This window comes from Trachurus japonicus, chromosome 7 (genome assembly GCF_045865225.1).
Source record: "Trachurus japonicus isolate A0001 chromosome 7, Traja_1.0".
Taxonomy (NCBI): Eukaryota; Metazoa; Chordata; class Actinopteri; order Carangiformes; family Carangidae; genus Trachurus; species Trachurus japonicus.
This window is the reverse complement of record NC_140913.1, coordinates 6,900,158-6,927,408: the sequence shown is the minus strand read 5'-3', so window position 1 is coordinate 6,927,408 and position 27,251 is coordinate 6,900,158. Positions and strand designations below refer to the sequence as shown.

At 42.2% G+C, this 27,251-nt stretch overlaps 1 protein-coding gene across 2 annotated transcripts in view; it reads right to left on the bottom strand.

The window, feature by feature from the left end:
• Nucleotides 1-27,251, bottom strand: part of plch2a (phospholipase C, eta 2a) — a 193,463-nt gene that overhangs the window by 26,044 nt on the left and 140,168 nt on the right. For both annotated transcript variants that reach the window (XM_085780983.1, XM_085780982.1), the window contains 7 exons: nt 24,002-24,245; nt 23,725-23,854; nt 15,867-16,037; nt 9,379-9,472; nt 8,698-8,901; nt 6,039-6,159; nt 2,280-2,451 (listed from right to left, as the gene is read on the bottom strand). In XM_085780983.1, the coding sequence (XP_085637109.1) occupies nt 2,280-2,451; nt 6,039-6,159; nt 8,698-8,901; nt 9,379-9,472; nt 15,867-16,037; nt 23,725-23,854; nt 24,002-24,245 (1,136 nt within the window). The remainder of the gene's footprint in view (nt 1-2,279; nt 2,452-6,038; nt 6,160-8,697; nt 8,902-9,378; nt 9,473-15,866; nt 16,038-23,724; nt 23,855-24,001; nt 24,246-27,251) is intronic.

The window sequence follows — 27,251 nt, the reverse complement described above, 5'->3', positions numbered from 1 at the left end:
AGAGTGGCCTGCTCTCACTGTCTGAGCCATGGATTTTTCATTAACGAGCCAGGTAGTTGGTCCTGTGGTTAGCAATCATTCTCAATCACAGTGTCATGGAGGTGCTGGTCAGAGTCAGCATCATCATCATCATCATCACCATCAGCAGCAGCAGCAGCAGCAGCAGCAGCAGCAGCTCCATGAGGCTGACAACAGTCCGACCCGCGGTGAGGCTGCACGGTGTGAGTGTGTTACGGGGGCAGCGGTTGATGCCAAAGTTGCTGCATATCAGTGCTCGCACGCCGACACTCTGCTGAGTGTACACACAGGTAGGTAGCGGCGCCGGAGCGACAGCTGGCAGAGCCGCCCTCGTCGGTGCCAGGTATTGGCGAGGTGCCTCCTCTTCACTGAAAGCATCTGGTGTCAATAAAGCCTCATTAACCTCAATGCTGTTCCCTCCCCTGCTAACAGAGGCTGCTGCTGCTCATCAACACGCTCCCCTGTTGATGCTGCTGACTACAGCCGTGTGTCAACTGACTGGGCTTCATCAGTTTATAATACGTTACGGTGGCCGCATGGGTTCCTCCATAGCTACATATAACTATAAAAAAATATTGACTGTAATAGTTTTACTTTGGAGTCAGTCCGCATAGGTAAATTCAGCTGATTGGATATGATGTGAAAGGACAGACACCTGTTTAGATAAGGTGTCAAAGCTGCCAATGCAGATCAGAGCAAAAAAAAACATGAGGAAATAACTACCTGTTGAGTTCAGAGACAGGATTGTTGGAGGCTAAATAAACATTAGGTAACTGTGGCTGAGCTCAGATCAGAGGTGGAGGTGGAGTACGCTTTTGACACTCTAACACCTGGAGATAAGATAGCTGGATATGTAAAGATTTCTCTGCCGTGAAGCACAAAAGCATCACAAAGTCATTAAAACTATGGTCGACGATGAGAAAGATTTGAAAAAAGGGCCGTACAAGAGGAAAAATACGGTAATGTATAGAGCCATGGTGATATGGAACGCTCTGCCTGGACGTATTATTCAAGAAAACAACAACTATAGATTTAAAGAACTACTAAAAAAGCATTTATTACAAAAGCTCTCTGTGTCTGCTGATGTTTAGTTGAAGCTACTTGGTACAATCAATTAGTGTGATCCAAATTCTGTTTTTGTAAATGTAATATAATGGAATTATGTCTAATGTTGATATACTATACCTGACCATCTGACCATTTAGGAATGATGTAAAAAGCTACATTGTGGAGGTGCTGTTAATTTGAATTAGGTCCTGTACAATGTGAATGTTGTTTTTGTCTTTGTCTGGAACAGAACTGTGAAAATGAATTTCCCCTCGGGGACAATAAATCATGAATCTCTGAATCTCTTTTTGTTTTGTAGATCGTTGTGAGTTGTTTTCTTTTCTTTTGTGTGTGATTTTGTTGTGTGTGATGTGGAAAGATAATTGTGTTGGGTGTGGACTGTAGGAAGAATAGAAATGGCCTTAGCCAAAGCTAATGGAGATCCAAATAAATGAAATGGAATGAAGTGAAATGGCTGTGATTGGTCAATTTCTTAGCAGGCCTGCAGCCGCCAGAGAGGTTTGATTTTTTTGGTACCTTTTGCTCTTCACATTGTGTAGGTCGTACTATTGGGCCATAACCACTGTCTAAATGATGTTAATAATATTGATCAATCTTTCTCAGTGTGTCCATCCTAGCATTAAATGTCCAGATTATGAGGTTAGGGGTTATTTATTTCCTGCGGAAGAGACTGTCTACATTTGGCCAGAGCAACCTGGGCACCTGGCACATCTAACAGAGCTTGCTGTAAATGTACTAAATCAGCTGAGGGTGACATCAGTGAGGGCATTGCTCATCTGAGAGCTCCCATCAGCTGTGAAGTGAAACTGACAACCTGGACCTGCTTCTGACCTGCAGCCACCAACACATTTCATCAATTATCCGCGGTCAGCCGGACTTGTTCTGATGAGAACACAGAGCAGAGGGCCGTTACTACACACACACGTCACACGGTCAAGTTAACCTCTCAGGGTTTTTATTCTTCAGTCTGCTCAGGTAGTGTTTGTCCTTATTTTCCCTCGTGATCGCATCATATTTAAAAACTCTGGTCACATCCCTGACCACTGTCGCCTGCCTTTGAAGTCGGGGAGCCTCAAACCCCCGATGATAAAAATGTTGAGTTGAGGTAATTGCCTGAGGACTGGCACCGTTTGGTGAGGAACATCAGTCACTTTTTAAACACCCAGACTGTACGCCACCAGCTCTGACTTTACCTTTACAAGGATTTTGCCCTTCAGTGTTTCTGGAGACGGTAGCCATCCAGACTCATCGGCTTTGATGTTGGAAAGGTCCAGTTTGTCCCCCAGGATCTCGATCAGGTACTGGGCCATCTTCTTCTGCTGGGGAACACTGCAGTGGTTCTCTATGGACAGGATGACTGGGAAGCTGTGAGATAAGCACACACACAACAGACTGGAGTTAGAGGGCTGCGTGGTTCAAGAAGGTACAGCAACATGTGTGTGAAAGTCAGTCATCCTGAAACAACACCTACTGGATGATTTACATTCATATTCATGGATAGACATTCATGTTTCCCACAGGATGAACCACACAGATGCTGGTGAGACCATGAGGTTGGTGTTTGTTGTTCTGGGTGAAATATGCTGCTCTGTGGTTATCTGGGAGGTCTGGTGCACACATTCCTGCCCCCCCAGAGTGGAAACTGTGACAACTTTGATCTCAAGATGTTTGATCTCTTGCCATAATCTGATCCAAATTTCAGTTTGTGCAATATACTTTGGTTTATGACCTAAAAGAGTCCTGCAGCTGGCCAACCAGGAACTTAACATCACGGTACTGATGGGACTTTTACACTGGCTGTTGGATTGTTGCAGGAAATATACTGAGCATGATAACTTTGACAAATCATTTTTGAGACCTAAATATACTCACAAACATAAAAAGCTAATGTTTACAGAGTACACCATGTTTGCATGACTTCAACATCCCAACCACTTCCACTTCCACTCAGCTCCTCCCTCTTCTGCTACAAAATCCTTTCCTGTAAGTTAGTAATGGTTTGTAAGAGAGTAAGTATAAACACTCATGTTGATGTTTACTATGTCCACTGTCTTCTGTAGCAAACAGACATTTTCCTGTTACAATGCCATGCTTATTAGCCGATTGTAAGTATGCTTATGTTAGCATTTAGCTAAAGAATGCTCTCCCTGGCATTCAGTTGAGTTGACTGATTTACTTCATTCATAGTTTGTATTCTATCGCACTTTACTTATGTATTTTATGGTATTTTAACAATGGTATGCTTTATTGATCTGTACAGCACTATGGTCAAACTTTTTACAGTGCTTTATACTGTAAATAAAGTTTGAGTTGAGCTGAGTTAAAGATCAGCCTCACAGAGCCACAGACTGTTAACCAGACAGGCTACTCTCAGTCTTAGGATGCTTTGTGAATAAGGTCTCTATATGTTTGGAAAGATCACATCTTAAAGGGATAGTTCAACATTTTGGCAAATTGGCCCATTGCCATAATCCTTATAGTTTTAGGAGTGGGTTCGTTACCTAAAAATGTCGGTGCAAGCTATTTTTAGAATGGCGGAGCAGAGCCGCAAGCTGCTCAGAGCTACGCAAACTCATCAAATACACAATCCAACAACTCCAAAACGTTGCACATTGACCTGTGACCTGCACATTCACCACGCTATGAGATAATAACAGAACGTTACGAGACAGAGTTGTTTTCGAGGTAAATACAGAATACAGAATTTACCTCGAAAACAACTCAGTCTCATAACGTAAGCTTTTATTCTGGCAGATTGTCATATCAGTGTGGTACTAATAAATCAAATTTCTTGCAACATGTTGCAAAAAAGTTTTCCGACTCTAGAGCCATTTACAGAATGCACATGTCCTCTACAGATCGCTTTGACAGATACTGATCATGTGAGGTTTATTATCTCTTATAAAATGACTCCGGCATGAACTCTCTTTTATCTGCGAATCAAATTTGAAAGAACGAGCTATACTAACATTTTTATCATTATTTTCCATTTGTAGGAAACAGACAAGCCTTAAAAAGCAGCTACATCCCAGCGTGGACCCCTCATTCACAATTTGTTGACTGTTGATTCCCAGTCTGTCAGATGTTTGCCCCTGTCAGCTCTCTACACAGCCCGTTTTTATTCAGCGTCCTGGAAAATCTGATCGCTCTTTGATGTTGAATGCAGCCTTTCGCCCTGCTCCTTTTTCAGCCAATTATCTGTGGAATATGGTGTCCACAATTATATTTTCAAAATCACACACCGAGGGCGAACATGCACACAAAGCGAGCATTTCTCCTTCATTTTACTCGAAGAGACGGGATCTAAAAATAGAGATTTTTTCTCTGCATCCTCTAGACTGTGTGCATGTCGATGGGATTATCACCCTCTGATGCTGTGAGGAGGAGGACGAGGAGGAGGGTGTCTGTGTGTGCATGCTTTCTTCTCTTTGTGTGTGTGTGTTGTTACGTCTCTGTATTTTCACAGGTTTATTAATGGTTTTTGTACATCTACATTAAAAGGAATTCTTTTCTTTTTTTTTTTAAACTTGTCAAAAATATAACAAGTGCAGGCTAAGGGCTAACTGCTAACTGCATAGTGTGATGATTTCTTGAATCATGTGCTGCAACCTTCACTGTCACCAGATCTCAACCGAACTCAGCAGCTCTGAGAAATTTTAGGATGATGTGTCAGGGATGGTTCAGGCATACAGACTTGAAAGCTGGGACAGTCATAGGCTGCTATGAATTTTTAATGGGACCTGGCATTTCAGTGCCACAACACACACTGAGCTACAGAGTTTTAAAAAAAGGGGGAAAGTTGAGGAAAACTCAACTTAATGCAAATGTACTATGATGCAACGTGAGCAGCAGCGAGGGGGAGAGACATTTCACTCCACTTCCACGCTTCCACTGCAGATACAGAATCACAGTGCCAACCAGACTTACCATCCTCTGTGCCACCGTTGTATTACATTCATTTTGTGTTGTACTGTTCTTTCTATGACTTCATAAGACAAAAACGGTTTAGTAAGGTAGATCCAAATAATGAATTTGTGTGATTGGATGATGCTGAGGAGCTAAAACATCTTTTTCAGTGGAAAATATTTGTATTTTCTTTATTTCTTGAAAAGGCCTGGGCAATGAGACGAAGAGCGATATACAGATGAGTACTGAAAGTAATCTTAAGTTGTTTATTTATGTGTCGCACTTGTGTGGCGGGTAATACCAACAGGAAGGACTGTCTAGTTTTTGATTTGCCAGAAAATGTGTCTTGTAATCCCATATGGGATAGGCCACAATATTGGAATGACACGAAAATAAATATTCATTCATTCATACATCAATTTCAACACAGCATATTGTATTAGAAAATACAAAATGTAGCCATTGTGTACTCAGGAAACAAACTGAGCAACAGCATAACATCAGAGGGAAGATCTCTAAACTCACACGAGCATGTGTAACAGTCACACTTTAACCTGTGAAATCTCAGCCCTTAGAAAAGCTTCACTGCACCTTACGCCAACCCTGTCTGTCTCCATATGCTGTTATTCTAAAAATGATAGGGAACGCCTGTACAGCCAGACGCATAGTATGTTGGAAATGTAAAAGAAGCTTTTAAACGATTAAATCCTCCTGACTGGGCAATCAGACTCCAAGCCTCACTTCCTCCATTTTTCCCCATGTTTTACCATCCAGCAGCCTGTGTAATGCTGCCCTGTCATGAGCACTGACAGCATACATGTCCACACCACTGCTGCTGTTTTCCACAGCTTATTAAAGCTGCACACATACACATGCATTATGGTTTGCCAGTTGCCGTCGGAACAGAAAGAGGCTGAAATGTGAAAAGTTATCTACGGAAGCTGACTGAATATGTGAGCACAGGAGCCGGCGAATAGAGTCAATCAATGGAAAGATGCTAATGTTTGTGTGTGTGTGTGTGTGTGTGTGTGTGTGTGTGAACGTACTCGTTTTTGACGAAGGCGTATTTGTTGATGGTCTCGATGACGTCTTTGAAGAGAATCTTGGAGGTGAGGGTGTAGCCGTGGTGGACGATGGGCTCACCGTCCTGACCGTCCCAGCAGTCCACTGTGGACAGGAAAGAAGAAAGATGAAACAGAGCAGAAGACCATGAAGTTAAACCTGGAAACTTACTATCAAAACTGTCCTGACCTGTAGAGGTCTAATTGGTCCTACAAAGGCCAAACACAAGCCACACTTTTTTTCTGGCATTTGTTTTACTACATAAAAAATAAAATAGATTATGCTTTTTTGGTTTATAAAACTGGGGTTGTATTTGCAACTTGTCCACCAGAGCATTTTGGAGTTGTTGGATTGTGTATTTGATGAGTTTGATGAGGGAAACCAAGAAATCCCATTAGCCTCCGTAGCGTAGCTCTGAGCAGCTCACGGCTCTGCTCCGCCGTTCTAAAAATAGCTTGCACCGACAATTAATGGTAACGAACCTACTGCTATGACTATAGGGATTATGGCAATTATGGAAATTTTGCCAATTTGCCAAAATGTTTAAGTATGAGCTTAGTAGTGCAGCAAATATACGTTTATTCAACTAAAATATTTTCAAGAACATATGTAGATTGGCTTTACAGAGAAATAAATAAAAGGCTGTGCTTAGAATAATCCGGAATAAATGCTCCATGGTCGCTTTCCTCCACCCTGTTCCATCCCTGTTTAACCATCTCCATGAAATGTACTTTTAACTGTTGAGAAACATCTTGAGTCATGGCTATAAAGTGTTCATTGAGGCCACTCAGACAGTGGATATTTATGTCAAATTTAAAGACGTTTCTTCAAGGCTTCATTACTGACATAAAATCAATATTGAGATATTCACAAGACCAATATTGATGCACTGGGTGACATGATCCTTCTTCTTAACCATGAGAAAAAAAACTTGGTATATCGACTCAAATCCACAGAAATGGAGACAAATAATAATGCATGTACCATGAGGTCTGAGCGTGCGATTTAACCCAAACCTAGAGTCCAGCTGACCTTCATCAGAGCATGTGCATGTATGTGTACCAGACACTTGTATAGACCTCAGTCAGCTTTGATTTCTGCTGCCCTCAGTCCTCAGGCAGTGGAGTGGGTGGTGACCTTTTTACAGTAGATAATACCAGGCGGCCCCCCACCGTGACTACCTCAACCCCAACAAACATGTTTCTAAATTGTGCAGCCGGCAGAGACAGGCAGTCACAAGCAGTAACCTAATCAAGTCCTCGTTTAATATTTATTTATTCACGGTTATCTCTCACCTCCACTCCTGACAGACCTCCATTCAAGCACAGTAAAAGACAGCTGCAGCCCAACTGCTCTTTAATCAACCTAAAAGGACCGATGCCACTTCGCTAGTTATCAGCCTCCCATGGCTGCCTTCAGAGTAGCTTCTGGGTTTCTGGTCCCATCTACTTGACCTCAATCATGCAGCCTTATGCTCCTTCTTGGCCACTGCCTTCCTCCAAGGAACATCATCTGCATCCCTGCACACGGTCCTGACTGTTCTCGTCGTTCACTGATGGTGGAACAAGCTACGAAGAGACGGCCCTCTCTGTCTTCAAGAAACTCCAGGAGACTCATCTCACCTCCTCCTCCAACACCTTTATATGTCTAACTAAAACTTACAACGTGCTTCTATACTGTACATAACCTCCTTCTAAACAGATGTAGTACCTCACATTTTAAAGGGATAGTTCAACATTTTGGCAAACTGGCCCATTGCCATAATCGCTATAATCATAGCAGTAGGTTCGTTACCTTTATTTGTCGGTGCAAGATATTTTTAGAACGGCGGAGCAGAGCCGCGAGCTGCTCAGAGCTACGCTACGGAGGCTAATGGGATTTCTCGGTTTCCCTCATCAAACTCATCAAATACACAATCCAACAACTCCAAAACGCTTTCGTGGACAAGTTGTGACCTGCACATTCACCACACTATGAGATAATAATGGAACGTTACGAGACAGAGTCGTTTTAGAGGTAAATTCATGCAAAACCACTGATGCGCGTTGCCTTCAGGGGCAGTTTTTCAGCAAGCAGTCTCTGTGTTTACCTCGAAAACAACTCCGTCTTGTAACGTTCCATTATTATCTCATAGCGTGGTGAATGTGCAGGTCACTACTTTTTCCATGAGAGTTGGAGTTTTTGGATTGTGTATTTGATGAGTTTGATGAGGGAAACCAAGAAATCCCACTAGCCTCCGTAGTGTAGCTCTGAGCAGCTCCCGGCTAGCTTAGGAGGAGGTGATAGGTTCGTCGGAGGCTAATGGGATTTCTTGGTTTCCCTCATTCAAGTCACTTTGGAAAAGAGCATCTGCCAGATGGGTAAATGTGACGTAAATGTAATGTTACTGTGTCACCCAGTATTATAAACTTTGACTTATTTTTCCCACAGCTCCACTATACTCACATTACAAAAAAAACAAATAACTACTGGGAAAAGGTCAGGAAAGTTCATGACTGGTTTTATCAGGCAGAATCCCAGTCACTTCATTGGTATTCATGTAGCTTATGAAGAACAACAGCAGAATAAACCTGAAAATATCAGTTTCTGTGTCCTGGAGGTGTGTGTCAGGTACTGTATGTGTGTGTGTGTGTGTGTGCTGACCTTCTACGCAGCGACAGCCGGCCTGCAGCACCCAGGCGTACATGTCCACCCTGGACTGTGACATCAGCTGGTCGCCCATCAGGTACGTGTTGTGTGAGGAGGCGATGAAGTAGTTGCACAGCGGCTGGTTCATGTCCTGGTTCACAATGTAGTGGTCTGGGTTGAAGATGTCGCCCGCCGGGCTCCGCATGTAATTTGTAAAACCTGAAAGAAAGTAGAGCAGAATTTTTTACTGGAGGGCCTTTGACAAATCTAATCAGCTCGTCCTTCAGTCCAAATGTGGACTACATTTTGTGGAGACAGCAGGACCTTAGAGTAGTAGAAATTAGAAGAAAATTTAAAGAAGTGTCATGAAGATATTGTGTTCAGGAGCCACAAACAAATGTTTGATGAGGTCACTGTTACTTTCTCCTCTGACCCATGTCTGTGCAAGATTTGTAAGATTTCCGTCAAGGTTATACAACATTATTACAAGACATTACACCTGTCCACCTCAACCTTACAGGCAAACACCTGACAGTTCATTTCCAGAACAGAAAACAGTAATCCTTTTGAATTAATATACACACAAACAGTATTTGATGTGTAGACAATGTCTGTGACAGAAGAAACTAACATCACACAGTTAGTTCAAAACACAACAGAGCCTGATGGAAAAAAGTGAAAGCAAAGTGGGCCTACCATCAATCCCCAGAACTGCCTGTTTCTGGTTTTCAGAGCACGGCTCAAACTTGTTGACAATCTCCAGACAGTGGTCCTTGTTCACCTTGGTCATCTACGAAGTATAAACATGTGTCAAAAGGCAACGTGATGTCTGTTCTTAAAACAGAGTAATAACACATTCCTTGTCAAGAAAAATCTTCATGAGGAAAAGTTTATGACAGTGCATGTAACGTCTCTTTCATCCTGCCTGCAGAATACAACAGTGTCTTTGGAAGCTGCTCTGTGCAGCGACCTGATTGGTCAATCGTATTCTCAACTGTGTTAATCGTTAAAAGAGGGTGTGGCTGTAGAACGGCCCTCAGCGGGGGGGGCTCTCACTGTGAGGCTTAAAACGAGACGACCTGATGACACACTATCTCTATTGTAGAGACGGGTTTTCCTCCCCACTTCTGAGGCAACACACAGGGTGAGTGTCGAAATTTGTGTTAAAGTGGCAACACATGAGGATGAGGGTGCTGTGTGCAGAGTGAATCCAGACCCACTCAGCCTGTAACCATTGTTACTGTGGACTGAGCAGCGGAGCCCGCAGGCTGCTGTCAGCTCGCTCAACACTGTAACACACACACTTCTCTAAAGGCTGTGCTGCGTAAAGCGCACACACCCTGTTGTCAAGCTTTTCTTCTTTGTATAGCAATGTGAACACATACTGTATCTGTTGAGCATTAAAAACTGATTATAGAGGAAGGACCTTAAGCTTGTTTTTCAGGCTCTTTGCTTCAGCACATTCAATTTGAAAATCAAAAAACAGGCACTGCACTGGAACCAGACTGAAGTGGCCTGCCTCAGCTTTCTTTACAGCAATTTAACATCAATACAGAAAGAACTGTGAGAGATGTCGACCTTTTTTTAACACATACAGCCCAAGGTTTAGTGCTACAGTAACTGACACAAGTCATACTGAGGTTTATGTAAAACATTTAAACATGTTTCCTGTATATTCTATTTGGAATGTTTGTGTATAGATAGGGGAGAGCAGGGTCGAAAGTAACATTTTTCAAATAAATGTAATTTAAAAAGATATTATTACAGAAAGAGACATTTTTTTTGTTGTAATCACCATCTCATATGTGTTCTCTATCAATACCAGGTGTTATTTTGTAAAAATGTGAAACGACGTCGGTGTAATTTGACTTTGAAGAGAAGCTGCGCTTTGTTACTTTCGTCCCTCATGGCAGGGACGAAAGTAACAGGGGGGTGGGTCAAAAGTAACACGACAATATAAACTGGACTTGTTCTTATTTTTCTTGTTTTTATTTAAAATGTCTGACAATGCTCTTGTTAATATGTGATTACAAAACTATATGTGACCTTATATTATTTAAAAATAATATTAAATTTAATTTTTTAGAACGAAACGATCAATGACGCTCATTTGATTTTTTTTTAACGTTTGTAGATCGCTTATTAGCGTGCTGATTTCTCTCTAAATTCCTGCTATTTTCTCTAAATTACAGTGTGAAATTTTGGTGTTAAATAAAATTTATTAACTTTTTTTTTTTTACTACACTACACCTTGAGACTTGGTCAGAACAGATCTCTGTTGCCCTCCTGCTGACAGCCTGTTGTCCTGGTCCACTATGACTGGACCATAGTGATCCACTGGTCATGCCCTCCTCCTGCACTTCTCCACTTATATATGGTCAAATTGTTTACGTTGTGTGTTTTAATCCCTCCCGTAGCACGGTGACCAATTTTTTTTTTTTTTTTTTTTTTGCACAGAATTGCTCATTGTTAATGTGTAGAGGGACGAAAGTAACAGGCCGTTACTTTCGTCCCTCCAGCGACTCCCGACACTCAAACCTGAGCTGCTTCTATACTGAAAAACTCTGACAAGTCAAACTTTATGATGTGTTAGAGGACTAATTAAAGTGTCTAACCATCATAATTATAACACCTGAAACGGTAAACACAGCTGATTAACCCAAAAAATTACCGCTCAAACGAATTTACTTTTCGTCACTGAAAACAGGTTCTTGAGTGTAACTCGGTCAAAGTCAGACATATTCTTAAGCTTTTTTGCAGTTCTGTTAGGTCCTGCATGATATACATGCTGACCAAGTTAGACATGTCAGACTTGTATGGGCTCGGAGAAAATCGCTCTGTTACTTTCGTCCTCCGTTACTTTCGACCCTGCTCTCCCCTACTTATCAGTAGGTGACGTCACGGTGTGTTCCACCTGGCCGCCGCCATGCTGGGTACCGAACACTGAGTTAACCTCTATTCAGCTCAGTGCAGCCACATCCTCTCTGACTAGAAGACTGCTGCCTGATGTAGTTTGGATATGGATATTTCTCATTTTGATGGCCTTGCCTTGAAAGCACACACCTCCAGCACCTTTCTGCTGAGACGATCTTTGACAGCGCGGTGCGCCGCTCTCTCTCCCGTTAAAACTTAATCTAGCTCACCCAGCGGACCTCTCTCTCTCTCTCCTCGTCTCTCTCTCTCTCTCTCGCTCACTGTCTCTCTCCTGTTACTTATATGTGTTTAACCAAATACACGAAAAGCCAAATCAAATCAAAAATGCGTAGCCCACTTCTTTTTTCTTTTTTAACTCACAGACATTTTCATAAAGTAATAAAATATCTGGACATTTTGCCATCGTTAACATTGAGACAAAAGGCTGCAGGAATGGAAGAAGAATTCGGCAAATCATCTTATCACGCAAAAAGGCACAACAAACAGGTTTTGCACAATGGTTTGCACAAATAAGTCTTAATATGCGCAACACCTTCTCATCACAATCCACGCCATCTACACAGTTACGTTATCAGCTGTTATTAAAACCCAACTCATCAGGACGCGATGACCACCACTCACATTAAACAAACCATTAACAATTAATCCACACAAAAAACCGAAGCAACAATAGTTTTAACTGTACTCAACAAGCTATTATTACAAGGTTTACAACAGATATGACAGACAACCTGGGCTGTGTGTGTGTGTGTGTGTGTGTGTGTGTGTGTGTGTGTGTGTGTGTGTGTGTGTGTGTGTGTGTGTGTGTGTGTGTGTGTGTGTGTGCGCGCGTGTGCGTGTATAAGAAAGGGAGGGAGGGAGGGAGGGAGAGAGAGAAAGTAGGTAAAAGCTGCTAGCTGTTAGCTACCGTAGCTCAGGCGTCGGTCTCCCGTCAGGTAAAAGCTGCCGTTTATTCCTCAGATGAAGCTCATGTTGAGGCTCTCCGGTACAGTTATCCATCACTGCTGTTGAATTAGCCGCTAAACTGCTGGACGCTAAAACCGAGGGGGCGTCTGTGTGTTTACAATTCACGAAAGCAACGTGAACGTACGTGCCGCTCACACTCAGTAGAGTGAGGCAGCCTCCCTTGGCGTACATGTCTCCCAAGCTGTTTAATGACGGTAAAAATGAAACAAAGTAAATATCCTGCATAGTTTCTCTTTTCTGTGCTGCGCTGATCAGAGCGGCGTCCCTAGCAACGGTGTATTTTACTTAGCAACGATCTGTTAAACAGGAATAACAGACTGTTAAATGCAAAATCAAGATGTAAATAAATATCAGAAATATCAATAAATTATCGGAATACGACATTCAATAGAGCCATGTAATAAAAAAAGGTTTATCCACTATTTTTGTGAGATTTGATGTCACAGCCCATAGACTGCCTTTGGAAGTCGGTACCCAAGATGGCGCTGTGACCGGCTGCGAACGCTGTGTGACGTCACGTGATATCTATCAATAGATATAAAGATATAAAGATATACAGATGCATAAGATATAGCCTAATATATGGCTGACTGTGTACAGCAGATTTCATTTAATCACTCAGAGAAACCAAATGCTGGTTGAAAGGTGGGCGGGGCTTACAGCAGCGACATCACAAAGTAACAGCTCATTTTAAAGGGATAGTTCAACATTTTCGCAAATTGGCCCATTGCCATAATCCCTATAGGTTTGTTACCTTTATTTTGTCGGTGCAAGCTATTTTTTAGAACGGCCAAGCGGAGCGGCGAGCTGCTCAGATCTATGCTACGGAGGCTATTGGCAGTTCTTGGTTTCCCTCATCAAATACACAATCCAACAACTCTGAAACACTCTGGTGGACAAGTTGTGACCTGCACATGAGATAATAACGGAACGTTATGAGATGGAGTTGTTTTCGGGGCAAATGCAAAGACTGCCCCCGACGGGGATGCGCATCAGCAGATTTTGCATGAATTTCCCTCTAAAACAGCTCTGTCTCGTAACGTTCTGTTATTATCTCATAGTGTGGTGAATGTGCAGGTCCCAACTTGTCCACCAGAGCATTGGAGTTGTTGGATTGTGTATTTGATGAGTTTGATGAGTGAAACCAAGAAATCCCATTAGCCTCCGTAGCGTAGCTCTGAGCAGCTCGCGGCTCTGCTCCGCCATTCTAAAAATAGCTTGCACCGACAATTAAAGATAACGAACCTACTGCTATGACTATAGGGATTATGGCAATGGGCCAATTTGCTGAAATGTTGAACTATCCCTTTAAGGCCCAGTCTCTGAATGCGTTTGTCTGATACTTTCACGGTATCAATATGGACCTGCTTCATCATGCATTAGGTTGTCAATGCAGTCTATGGATCATCTCACTGTGTTCTCTTCTCCTCTGAAGAACATGGGAACATGCTCAGTTCAGACTGTGTGGAAACTGTCAGTGACGACTTACGATTGTTATCACTAGTAGAGAAATAGACTGAGGCTCCAACAGACATCTGAACACATGAATAGGAGTGTTACACATCATCTTATTTCTTATTCGCGGCACGGAGAAACAGATGCCAACAACATGTAGTTAGGGACACAAGGAAAGGTAAATCTGCAGAATCATTTCAAACAAATGGCTTCATAAAAATGCCGCCACCACTTTCCACTGACAGGAGGAGTAAAGCCAGAATTCAACACTGGCTATAATTAGAGAAAAACAGGAGCATCTGAGTGGAGCTGAAGTCCAGTTATCCAAACAGAGCATCTGCTTTTAAAATGACAGGATCTGTGCGTTCAAACAGTCGCAGTGCAAATTAGTTGGAGAGATGAAACGAGCTGTTACGCTCATTAGCTGATTTTTTCTCTTCCTTTTTTCAGTATCATTACTGAGGAGATGTGCTTCATCCAAGAGCCCTTTACGACTGCAGCTACGATGGTACTAATGCTAATCGCCCTGTAGGGCCCTTGTACATTAAGAAACACTTCAGGAGCCCAACGGTTCGTCGCTTAAGCTCCTGACCTCCCGTCTCAGAGAAGCTAATAGCATAGAGCTGTGAAAGAGCAGGAATGAATACAAAGTTCCTTTAGCGTCTCATGAGGGTTTTTTAAATTTGATTGGATCAGTATTTGGAAATCACCTTATTCAGTACCCACGGTAGTAAACGGCTTCTGATTGGCCACTGCTGAATTGATACATTTAGTAAATCTGGATGATAGCAAAGGGAATTTACATGTGTGTCAGTGAGGAGTCATTTCAAAGGAGCAACTGTTTTGGGTTTTTCTTTTTAGCTTAGATGAATATGTTCAAGTGAGAGAGAGAGAGAGAGTGATTATGTTGAAATGAGAAAGAGCACTTAAAGAGGAACTAAGCAGGATTTTCCCCATGCTATGCTACATATTATTTACCTTAATTAAAAAGCTCCGGAGTAATTGTGATAGTTAACTACATGACATGCAACTTATTACAGGTGAGAACGGAGGTTCTCTGTCTTCCACCTGGCGTCTCACGGCTGAAAACCAACCGTGCAACATCAGTGTAGTAGCTACTTGGCCGCCGCCCCGGTGTCTCTGCGCACCTCAACATAAACGTGCTCTGTAACCCACAATCTTTTGTTTATGACAGTTAAGACTACACAAATATACACATCGTAACATGTATATAACGTTCTCCACCGCTCCATGGATTGATTTTTCACCGGGTTCGTTAAAAACAAATGCACATGGCCAAGAGGAGGGTTAGCAAAACAGCTGAAAGGCGACCAGACTTGCATAGTTCCCCTTTAACACTCTGCAACACATATCACATTAATTTCCTGTGTTAACATCACAATTTTCACAGTTTGGGAAAGACAATGCAGAGTTGGATGAACACTTGACAGCCCAGTGAATAGGACAGATACACTGGTTTGATCCCAGCTGTGGCTGCTACCACCAGTCTAGACATATTGGCTGAATACAGTCGACTCCCGAAGTCTGCACCATCCTGACGTCAATAACAATGTTCAGCAGATTTGGCACCTGACCCGTTGGACCACTTAGAGTTATGGATCTGCTCCGGACCAGCAACTATTGATTTTAAAGACCAGGCAAGTCACATCTGGCACAACGCACCCATATTTCAGCGCCAAACTGTGGGGCGGTCGATGGGAAGACAAATGTGTGAAACAGAAGATAATATCTCCAGTTCTGCTGACGTGACAGTTGAGGCGAGAGAGCGACACTACATCAGTGTCACATCTCAGACAGACGGCGTGTACCTTTTGCTCCGTCTCCATGAAGCGGGCCAGGTCGTCCGTGTCGAGGTGGTCTTTGTGATTGCTGTAGGTGAGCATGAGGAGGTACAGGTCCCTGCGGGTCGACATCATCTTGTAGAAGGAGCAGAACTCCTCGAAGCCCAGCGTTCCCTGGTTGTCATCGGTGTCGGCCTCCTACACGTCAGGAACAAGCAACAGTTTTAGTCTGGTTTGTTTTCCCAAAGAATCAAAAATGAACCATTTATGGGCTAAAATTACATCCTGCAAACATGTCCTCAACTTTCCTTTGAATCATCAAATTAAAAATACATAACAATATGACTCAGAAAAAAACAACACCCTGAACACAACCACTGAAAATGAAGCCTTTAGAAGTGTGAAACAAAAAAGGGGCAACCAGACAATAAACTACACTGAGGGTCTTTAAAAAACCATGTTATATTCCACAAACTGAGTCTCTCTGAACTATTTTATTTTTTGTACAGAGGCTCGGTGCTGCTATCATTTCTGTTGTTCTGACACCTTCCCTCTTGGCAAAGAGTTCCCATGGTGCAGCTAAGCTCCAGCGCTGCAGGTGGGGTTCTGGGAAGATAACCGAGGTTTGCAAGAAAAAGAAATCATGGATTAATACCGCTGTTGGAGAGGAAAAAAGCGCTATGTGATATTTTATTTATACTATGGGTTTATTTATACATTTGCAACGACTTATTTCGCATTAACATCTCATACTTCATTAACACTGAAGAGACTGGGGATCTTCAGTTGCGATCCTACAGCACAGGTTTGGTTTTCCGGGAGGAATGAGCTGATCAGTTACTGAGTCAGCTGATAAAGGGCTTGAGCTCTGGTTGTGTCCTGGAACAAGGTTAACCGGAGCTCTGCAGTGGGTCACACCACGGCCTGTGTAATCCTTGCCTCGGTTTTACTGCGGCAGTCTGTGACCGGCTCCATATGCCAAACAGCACTGGAGGCGACCGTTCACTGTTGGGGCGATGACGTCTGTGCTGGTTGGAGCTTGGCTTCTGAGCAGCTCAGTGTCCAACACACACACACACACACACACACACACACACACTGGGGCTTAGATCAGTCTGTCAGAGAGAGATGCGATTCTACAGGCTTTTTATTATTTGACTGCAATAGATGCAAAAATTATTTTGGTGTGGTGTGAGAATACTTTAATAAAGACAACTCCATGTGAAAAACCAAAAAAAGAAAGAAATGCAGTTTAATTTTGTTCCATCATGCTTTTGGGGAGGAGATGTTTCCCTGAGATCCCTGGCAAATGAGATGTTGCAGTGTTTGAAGAGCGACCCACCTTCCCCCTTCTTAAGAATTGTATTATTATGGCTTTAAATGAAGAGATTGGGCTGTAAACACTAAATCCTAGAGACGTTGTCATGGAGAAAGACATGCATGAATAAACCATATGAGTAATAGCACCAATACTAATCCAGTGGATTGGATAAGTGTGGCTCTGGATGCAGTTCACACTTCAGAAATGCCATTCTCCCCACTCTTAATACTATTCACATGATACAAACTCACATTATGCAAAAACCACTAAAACAATCCAAACCTTGCTCACACGTACCAAATAGGGATGTCACGATTATAGATTTTCTTGGTATGATTATTGTCAGAGAAATAATCACGGTATTACTATTATCATGATTATTATGCATTAATTAATTTCACAACACTTTTAATGTGTAAATCAAACATGGTCAAAATATAGTTACATTACTCATTCTTTACACAAAATATTTTAAGTATCTATTAAACTATGACCAATTATTATTCCCCGATGGGAAATGTTTGAAATATTCAAGTAATTAATTGTCATCTATACCAAATATTTACATTTATTTTAATCTTTTTTTTAAATCACAAATGACACTCTAGCATTTAAACTACCAATTCAATGTTACGTTAGTTAAATGGACAAGTATCTCTGCATTTACCTTTACTCTGGTGCACATCTGCCGATATGGTTCTGTCATAATCTTTTTTTGGAAAGTGACTGTATTTAGGAATCTTTATGATCAATTAATTGTGGCGTTTAATACCGCGATTAATTGTGAAAATAAGTAATTGTGACATCCCTGGTACCAAAACATGCAAAATCAGTCACTGACTTCAACATGGTCACCAATGAATTAAACCCTGTCACCACCATTATTTTATTTTAAAAAATTAACTGAACTACTGTACTACTGTAACTGAAGGAAGTCAAGTCATTTACAAGGAACAATGCACTGGAAAATATGCAATCAAACTTAGAGCAACACAGCACCAACTGTAGCACAGTAAATTCACACTGATACATACTGTATACTGTATGGACTGTATATATGTATATGGTTGATATTTCTTTCAGTAGACACCCTATTTACTCCTCTCCATCTTGCCATACCTCACACTCAGATGCTATGTCCTCTCACAAAGCCCGGGTCTTGTAGCTGCAAGACACCTGCTGCCTGCCAGCACCATTGTCAACACTGTTAAACCTAGACGAACACAAACTTGAAAATGGCAACTCCTATCAGGATGAGCTTGTAGCAGGAGAGCTTGACAGTGTGGTTACATTATTTCAGCTGCTCTTCCTTTCAGCCTGGAAATCATCTTTGGGTTTCAGAGGAAACGCAGCCGCAGATCATGGCTTTTAGAGACAAATGTGTCTGAGAATCTCCCTCTACCACCTTCGCACAATTACACATACTCTCAGTCTTTGTAACAGATGCATTTTCTTTACTTTTATCTTCTTTGTGGTAGCCTCCGTCACGTTCTGCTAAAACCTGCATAGGCAAAGTTTTACCTGTTGTGTGTAGCATTAGCGGCAGAGACGTGACTACCTTCAGTGCTTCCCTCGGAGGTGCTGGGTAAAAGCCAGATTATAGAAAAGTATCTGTCCTGTGGTGTGGACTTTTGAAAACTAGAGCCACTCAAAGTGTGGGACGTTGCAGGAGGATCATCAGCGGTTCTTCTAGTCTGCATGTTGCAAGAAACTGAACCACAAAATTGCCCTTAAAGGGATACTTCACCCAAAATCGATAATTCACCAATTTTCTACTCACGTCATGCCAAAGAAGGGTTGGGAGAATTTTCTGAGTCATCAAAACGCTTTTGGAGTTCCAGGGAGGGTCTGGCTGGCAATGGATTTTCATATAATGGTGGGTGATAGAGCTCACTTTTGAATTGTCCAAAACACACGCTATGAAACATCCAAATACCTCCATACTGACGGACCCCCCCGGAACTCCAAAAGCATTTTGATGACTCTCAGAACTCTTCCTTGGCATGACGGTGAGTAGAAAATTGGTGAATCATTGATTTTGGGAGAAGTATCCCTTTAATAGCATCAGCGTGTGAAAGTGGCTTCAACTGTAAAACACTTTGAGTGATCAATAATATAATTACTGTGGTAAATAGTCCAAGATGTGCAGCTCAACACATAACTCAAAAACTTTCAAAACTTACTACTGTAACACATTTTGTCTCCCAAATGCCACCCGGAGCTCACACACAGGAAGTCAAATGACGCAGATTACACAAGGCAAACACTTCAGATCGCCAATCTCTGCTGTTGGTTTTTACGCAAATGTCACTTAGTTGTCACTGAAGTTGTGACCAAGTGACACATGAGTGACAGGCACAGACAGTACCGCTCATGAGACAAGAGTTATTAGATAGCGAGCTCTGCTCTGTGCCGTGGCCGCGCTGCTAACACATCAGTTCACCTGCATCTTTACTCCTTCTTTGAGGCGGAGGAATGAAAAGAAGCAGTCCTCTAATTCAGGACACATCTTTGCCCCGCGAGGATGAAACACAGCAGCAGAGCTGGAGAACACTGTCTGAAAAAAAACATCAATCCAACCTCATTCATTCCCATTCATTATGAATGAATCCAGGCTCTTAAGTTGTTAGCAGGCTTATGCTCTGCGTTTTAACTCCGCTAACACGATTTAATTCATCAGTTAGAATTGCAGTTTCCTCTTCCTACAAAGACTTTCCCTCCTCGTGTGCATATGCAAGTCTCCACTGTGATAAATCGCTGAGCAAAGCTTCTGCTGAAGAAGCCCGCTCCCATTTACAAGTGTGGTAATACCTTCATTCATCACATCCAACCAGCTTCCTTCCTACAAGCACACCACACCTTTATTCTGTAAACAAACTAGAACAGGTCTTGAGGCCACTTCGGTGGCCCAGATCTTGCAAAGTTGTTTTTCAGCCAAGAAACACAATAAGAGCCGCATTTGGAAGTCAGAGAGCCTCCATTCTCCCTCTAACAAGTTAGGCCATTTATTAAACCAACACAATTACTCCAAAGTTGCTTAATTAAGGTAAAAATGTAGCATTGTTAAACTACAAATCCTGCATAGTTCCTCTTTAAATCTAACCTATCATTTCAGCTCTAGAGAATAAGCTGGTTTCTGTGCATCTGAGGAAACAGTCACATGTATAAGACAAATACCACATTTAGTACAAATAGAATCTAAATCATCAGCACAACTAGATTGTGTCAACTGCCTAATAACACATTGGTTTACTGCTTTTGCATTGTGTATCGACACTGCAATTTGGAAGAAGTTTAGTTAACAGTTCAAAAACAATGACAACAACAACAACAAAGTAGTCTCCTTATCTGGCTTCCCCCAAATTAAATCACATCAGATGGGCATATACAGGCTGAAGTGTGTCTACTTGGCTTCCCATCAAAAGTAAACGCCCGGAGGATTTGCTCTCTGGTTGCCCAGGCACTCAGTGAAAAGATAAATGAGCTTGTTTTAATTTGAAAAATGTAGGCATGGACTTTATGTGGGTGGACGAGGAAAGTATTTTAGGTTTACTTGACAAAACAGTGGACACAGTGGAATAATTTCCTTCAGATATTTCAGTTGACTGTTGAATTATCAAGTGGCCTGTCCCACAGTAGTTAAAATATAGAAGGGTTAAAGGTTAGTCACTAATAGCTTCTGTTTCTGGGTTTGTCCCCTGTGTTTTTCTCAGTCAGCCTCTAACTAAGCCTCCTGGTACACATATAAAAATCATAAAAACCTCTAAATATGCCTGAGGCATTGATGATAAAAACAACAACAGATAATTTGGATTAAATTACACCCAAGGCACTGTCACTGCAAGAAGAGCTAAACTTATTTATTTATTTTTATAATTGGACAATTTTACAAAGCAAAAAGCTGAAGTGTTTATGCTTAATTAGCCGTCAGTCAGATGGATACAGCTGTTACAGCTTTCAGAGTCACATCAGTCCACCTCTTAGATCACAGACGGGCATCCTGTGTTTCAGTGAGATGACAGGCAGCCATGTGGTTCACTATGCAAGTTGTGTGGAGCCCTGTACTCTTCTGTCAGTGTTCACAACTTTGACTGGACCATGAATCAATGAGAGTCAGTCAACTAAATTTGTACAACACTTTTCATACATAGTGCATTTCAAAGTGCTAAAGAGAAGGACAAGTCAGATAAGAAGGCCTGAGAGACAATTAAACTGATTCAAAAAGCAATAATAACATTTGCAAACAAAAGGCCGAACAATCTGCCAGACCATGAAAAAAAAAGAAAACATAGGAGAGAAACAGCAATTAACTACAACACTAAAAGTGTTTAGAAAATTAATTAGCGGTAATCTGATTTATTACACAGTAATTAAGGATAATGCATCACATATACTTCAGTTGCTAGTTCATTATGCTGAAGGAGCTGCAGTCCAATACAGCGGCGCTACAATAAATCCTTAATGAATGATCACTGTAATGTTTCATTTCAGTCTCTGATTGTTTACTGTTAGATGAGCCGCTGGAGTTTGTGGCGGCACTGAATTGCGTTGTGTCACTCACTGTGATTTTGTGTTCTCTAATTGGCAGAAATGTACTGGACAAAATATTCGAGGCATCTGTTATTTGACAGGATTAAGACGGGGTGGGCGATTTATCCTCATTAATGTGCAAAACATATGCAGCACTGCAGCAGCACGCCAGCACAGACTCACAAGTCAACTTCCTCAGACTGTGAAAGAGGTCAAGTCCACAGGTTTTTCCTCTTCACTGTAAAGTAGGTTAAGCCATGAAACTAGCCGAGAGATTGTCAACACACAGGTCTTCGTGAATTTCCACACACGCACGCACACACACATGGGGTATTTACTGTGCATTACACCAGAGGCCATCTGTGTCCCAGCAGCACCATATGGGTGACCGTCAACAGGCTACTGGACTTAGTGATAGTAAGCTGGCTAGCTGCTCTGTAGGAGGAAGGCTAAAACTTAACCAGGCAGCATGTTAATCCCTCTGCTGAGGAAGAGTCGGTGGCTGAGCCCTGTGTTATCTCACATCTGCAGTAATCACAATCAGTCAAAGTGTCTTTACTGCTCATTCACAATCTGCCAGTTTGTAAGTATATAAAGTAGTCGCTAGTCACCCGATAAGCCCATTTGCTCGCTTAATGAGCTGTAACTGCACCGTGCGCTGGTAATTATCCGTACAGTTCTTTACGACCTATAATTTCTTATTCATGTTAGAAGTTCCATGTTTACAGCCACCATTTATGATCTTCAGCTTTGGAGAATATTCTCACTAAGCCATTTTAATTTGTAAACAGATCCTTTCACTTATAAAACCGTCTCGTTTTTACATAATGATGTGTCAGTAGGAAGACAACAAAATACACCGGGCAGAGGTGACACAATAACCAGCTCTGTCTGTTGCTAATCGGGTGGTAGAGGAGTCAAAGACACAACTTTGTGTCACCTCTAACCTCCAGCACAGCAGCCGTCATTAATCTGCATTCATGTTGATTGTGTGAGACCTTGAGATAATGCTTTAGTCAGCTGGGATTGACCACATGTTGGCTCTGTGTTGTTTGCCGGATGAAAACAAGTCAGAGCCATTTCCATGTTGTTAAAGGGATGGTTCAACATTTTGGCAAATTGGCCCATTGCATCCCTATAGTTTTAGTAGTAGGTTCGTTATTTTTAATTGTCAGTGCAAGCTGTTTTTACAAAGCGGCAAAGCAGAGCCACGAGCTGCTCAGAGCTACACTACGGAGGCTAGTGGGATTTCTTGGTTTCCCATATCAAACTCATCAAATACACATTCCAACAACTCCACAACACTCTGGTGGACAAGTTGTGACCTGCACATTCACCACGCTATGAGATAATAACAGGACATTACAAGACAGAGTTGTTTTGGAGGCAAATGCGGAGACTGCTTGCAGAAAAACTGCCCCCGACAGGAACGCGCATCAGCGGTTTTGCATGAATTTACCTTGAAAACAACTCCTTCTCGTAACGTTCCGTTATTTTCTCATTACGTGGTGAATGTGCAGGTCACAACTTGTCCACAAGAGCGTTTTGGAGTTGTTGGTTTGTGTATTTGATGAGTTTGATGCGAGAAACCCAGCTGACTAAAGAAATTCCAAGGAGAAAGGTGAAAAACCAACAAAACACCCCTCTATTCATGCTGCTTGTTCATAAAACCAGTCTGACATTGGATTGTGCGCTGTGTAGCTGATTTAATTCATGTAAACTTGCCACCACAGGCAAACAGCACCAGACTGAGAACACACAAACTTTCTGACTGTGGCCTTGACTTCTTCTTTGCCTCCAGCTCAACTGGTGGGTTAGATCTCATGGTTATGGCCTCAAAGGGCCTTGGGTGAAAAATATTCTGCACTTGAATGCAGCCAGTGTGATTGTAAAAAAGATCTTTGAATGTACTTCATCAACCTCCAAATAAAGTGGATTTTCCAACATTTTCCATGAAGAGAAAACATAAAACTGGAGCAAAAACACTAAATAAAAACTGACTGTCCTCTGAATGTGGCCTTGTTCTTTCCGTACCTTAAACATCTGCTTGACCTTCTGTCGGGGAAGGTTGACGTTGAGCTTGTGCAGGAGCTGCAGGACCTCGCTGATGCTTAAGCTGCCATCGCCGTTCTTATCTGCCTCAGCGAAGGTCTGCTTCAGCCATGTGATGACACGGTGGGTTAGGGAAAGTCGGCATGAAAATCACTGGTGATAAATGCATTTCTACCGTATATTCGGCAAGATATAGCTACACCATAACATCACTTATCTACTTAGTTCAGTATAAATAACAAGAGCAGGTGAAGGATATTGGTCACGGGTGCGCTGTCTCTTGGCCAGGCTGTCCTCGTCGCTGATGCCAGCCATCAGATATTTGAGGCCTGTGATCCAGGTCCGCGCCTCCTCTCCGGTGCCGGACACCAGATCCAGGGACTCCACGTGCTCGCCGTAGTAGAGGCTGAAGCAGCAGTTGGGGTCGAAGCTGCCCTCCGCATAGCGCTGGAAGATCTCGGACTGCTTCCCCTCGCACACCTCGCGGATGGAGTCGATAGAAACTGTTGGAGCAAACAGGAAGTCAGTGACAACACGCATAGTTCTACAAGGTAACTGCCCGTTTGCTTTCAGTCCGAACTGTGTTGCAAATTCACACTGGTAGATTTTCTTTCCTATATTTACCATCCAGCCCCAGAGAGCATCTTAAGATTTATTATTTTATTTATATATTCATTTATTCATACAAACACACCTCTGCGCTTGGAAAATACATATAGACATTGGCTGGGTGGAATTGGGGGCCAGTTTCAGTGACAGCAGTGACAGACAGGATATTGGCCAGATATCCATTAAATGCAACAACTTGCAGACAGACACAGAACAGACAATCCCAGCATTCTGGGTACATAAGTAATCTTGTATAGTGAATGGAAAGAAATCACACAATAAATGAGTAAATAAAGTACAAACAAACAGAACTGTTCAGTGACTCAGTTCAGTGCAACTCTGAATGTGAGGATATAAGAAAGGCAACTTAAATGAAAAGAAATATAGCACTGGTACACTGTTTAACTCATCCATAAACAAGACCCCTTATTAATTAGACATTAATTAATAAAAGTTTTTCTTTAAGGTGGAAATGGAGTGACATGTTTAGTTTGTCATCAAGGTCATTCCAAGTCTGCGGCCCTCTGCACACAACACTGAAGCTGGTGTGTTATAGCCTTTGTTTTTCCCCAGTGATATGGTGTTTTATTTATAATAGAGTTTATGCCCAACCTGGTACAACATATAAGCATTCTGGAGGTAATTGTTCTTGGTAAGCCTCAAAACATTATAGCAATGAAAAAGCAGTCTGAATTAAATTCAGACCATGATGGACTTTTGTTGAAAATCATACCAGTCCAGTCAGTCAATTCAAGTATTGAAGTTTGATCCCTCCTTTGTGGTACTGCTGTGTTTGCTTAGGTAAACTTTCCCAGTGATATTTCCACCAGTGGAGTGAGTACACCTCTTGTCTAGTGTCAAAACCTCATTAAACCTAACTTATCCCTCTGCACTCTTTAGTATTCTAATTATTTAGACAATTTCTTAAACGACAGTGAATTAATCATTGTTGAAAGTTTAACGAGGAGATTCTTGTGTCTGATTTCAGGGCTTTGTGATATGGGCCATTACAAATACTGATTGCGCAGCATCCAGAGAGCTCTGTTTATTAAGAGACAACATTTATGAGATGGTAATGACATTTTACCAGAAGACACTGCCTTGAGTCATTCATTATTTTCCCCCTGACAGCAAGTACATGGCGAGTAGCTGTCGCTTGTTCAGCTCGTGTGCTGGTTTGGAAAATCTGCAGAGCAGGTTGATTCCCCGGTGCCTGACAATATCCAGGGGACACACACACACACACACACACACCCTCCTCTGCCTGTGTGTCTCTCTGGCCCTCAGTCAAACAGTACACTCCATGGATGAAACACTATTTACATACACATTCATAATGCAGTGATGTACATATAACTATTTTCCCTCATGACCACATGCTACACACACAACAACCTGTGTATTACTGTGTGTATATACAGTATACACACTACTGGATGTCAGAGATGCATCTGACATGACAGTCGACACGCTGGTGCTGTGTTGTCTGTGCTCCCATGTGGCCGTCACTCTTCCCCACAAGCCCTGCAGCTGGAGATCCTGCATGGGTACATGTGCTTTCCCTGATAGCTGCACCTTCATAAATCATGCAACACTGTACTATGCACCTGCTATTGGGTGGATAGTAGAGAGGTAGTAGAGGTGTAACCACCGCTACCACCGTCTGGAATGTTTCATGAGCTGCCCCGTGGCGGAGCTCGACGTGGACGTCGTCTCCGGGGGTGTAAATCACAAGTTTCATCACAATACGATAACATATCGATTCGATGAACAATGATTCCATGTTTGTCGATATCACAAATATCAATATCACTGCAGCATTTTTTTTTTCCCCAGGCGCCGGCAGCATTTGTGATGTTTCCTGTGTGTTTAAATTCAAAGTGGCGGTGTCCACACACAGCACACAATTTACCAGTTGATGCATCTTCTCCAAAATCTAAAATATTTCTACACCACTGATTTATTCCTGAGAGGACGGGACAGGTGTGTGATCCATCAGGTGAACATTTCCTCTCATACACTTTCAAAGTCTAATCTAGTCCAATTATCAGACTGCCGCAGCTTGGATTTACATGTGTGCTGTAGATATTCAAGCTTCCACGGTGCAAATAAAATAACTCTAGCAAGGTTCATTGACATAACTGGGGTCAATTTTCTCACTTTGTGCTGTCTTGGTTTCCACTAAGCAGAATGTCTGATTCAGATGATTCGTGTTATCTCTTCATCTTTTGCAGAGAATGTGCAGTTGGGTGTTATACGTCACATATTTACTGCTAAAGCAATGCTGGTCCTGACCTCAGCATGGAACAGAGGACCAACTCTTTATCCTAAGAAGGTCACTAGAAGGGTCATGGATCCCCCCCCCCCCATCTAGTCTACATGTGTTTTGTGGACTTGGTGAAGGCTAGTGACCGTCTCCCTTCCCCAAAGAATGGGGTGTAATGACTGTTTATTATTATTTTACAAGCCAGTGGGATGTTATATAGTAACTGTCACCTGTAAGTGAGAATGGTGTCCTTATTCTTTGCTGGGAATTAAGCTTTTTTCCACCTGGTGTTGGTGTCAATCACAGTTATTTACATTTTAACCATCGCTTTTAATGCTTTGGGTAGTGACTGAGAGATGAGACTGCTAATAAGAACAGCCTTAAAGGGATAGTTCAACATTTTGGCAAATTGGCCCATTGCCATAATCCCTATAGTTTTAGGAGGGTTCGTTACCTTTAATTGTCGGTGCAAGCTATTTTTAGAATGGCGGAGCAGAACCGCGAGCGGCTCAGAGCTACGCTACAGAGGCTAATGGGCTTTCTTGGTTTCCCTCAGGCAAATGCAAAGACTGCTTGCCGAAAAACTGCCCCCAACGGGAACGTGCATCAGCAGTTTTGCATGAATTTACATTGA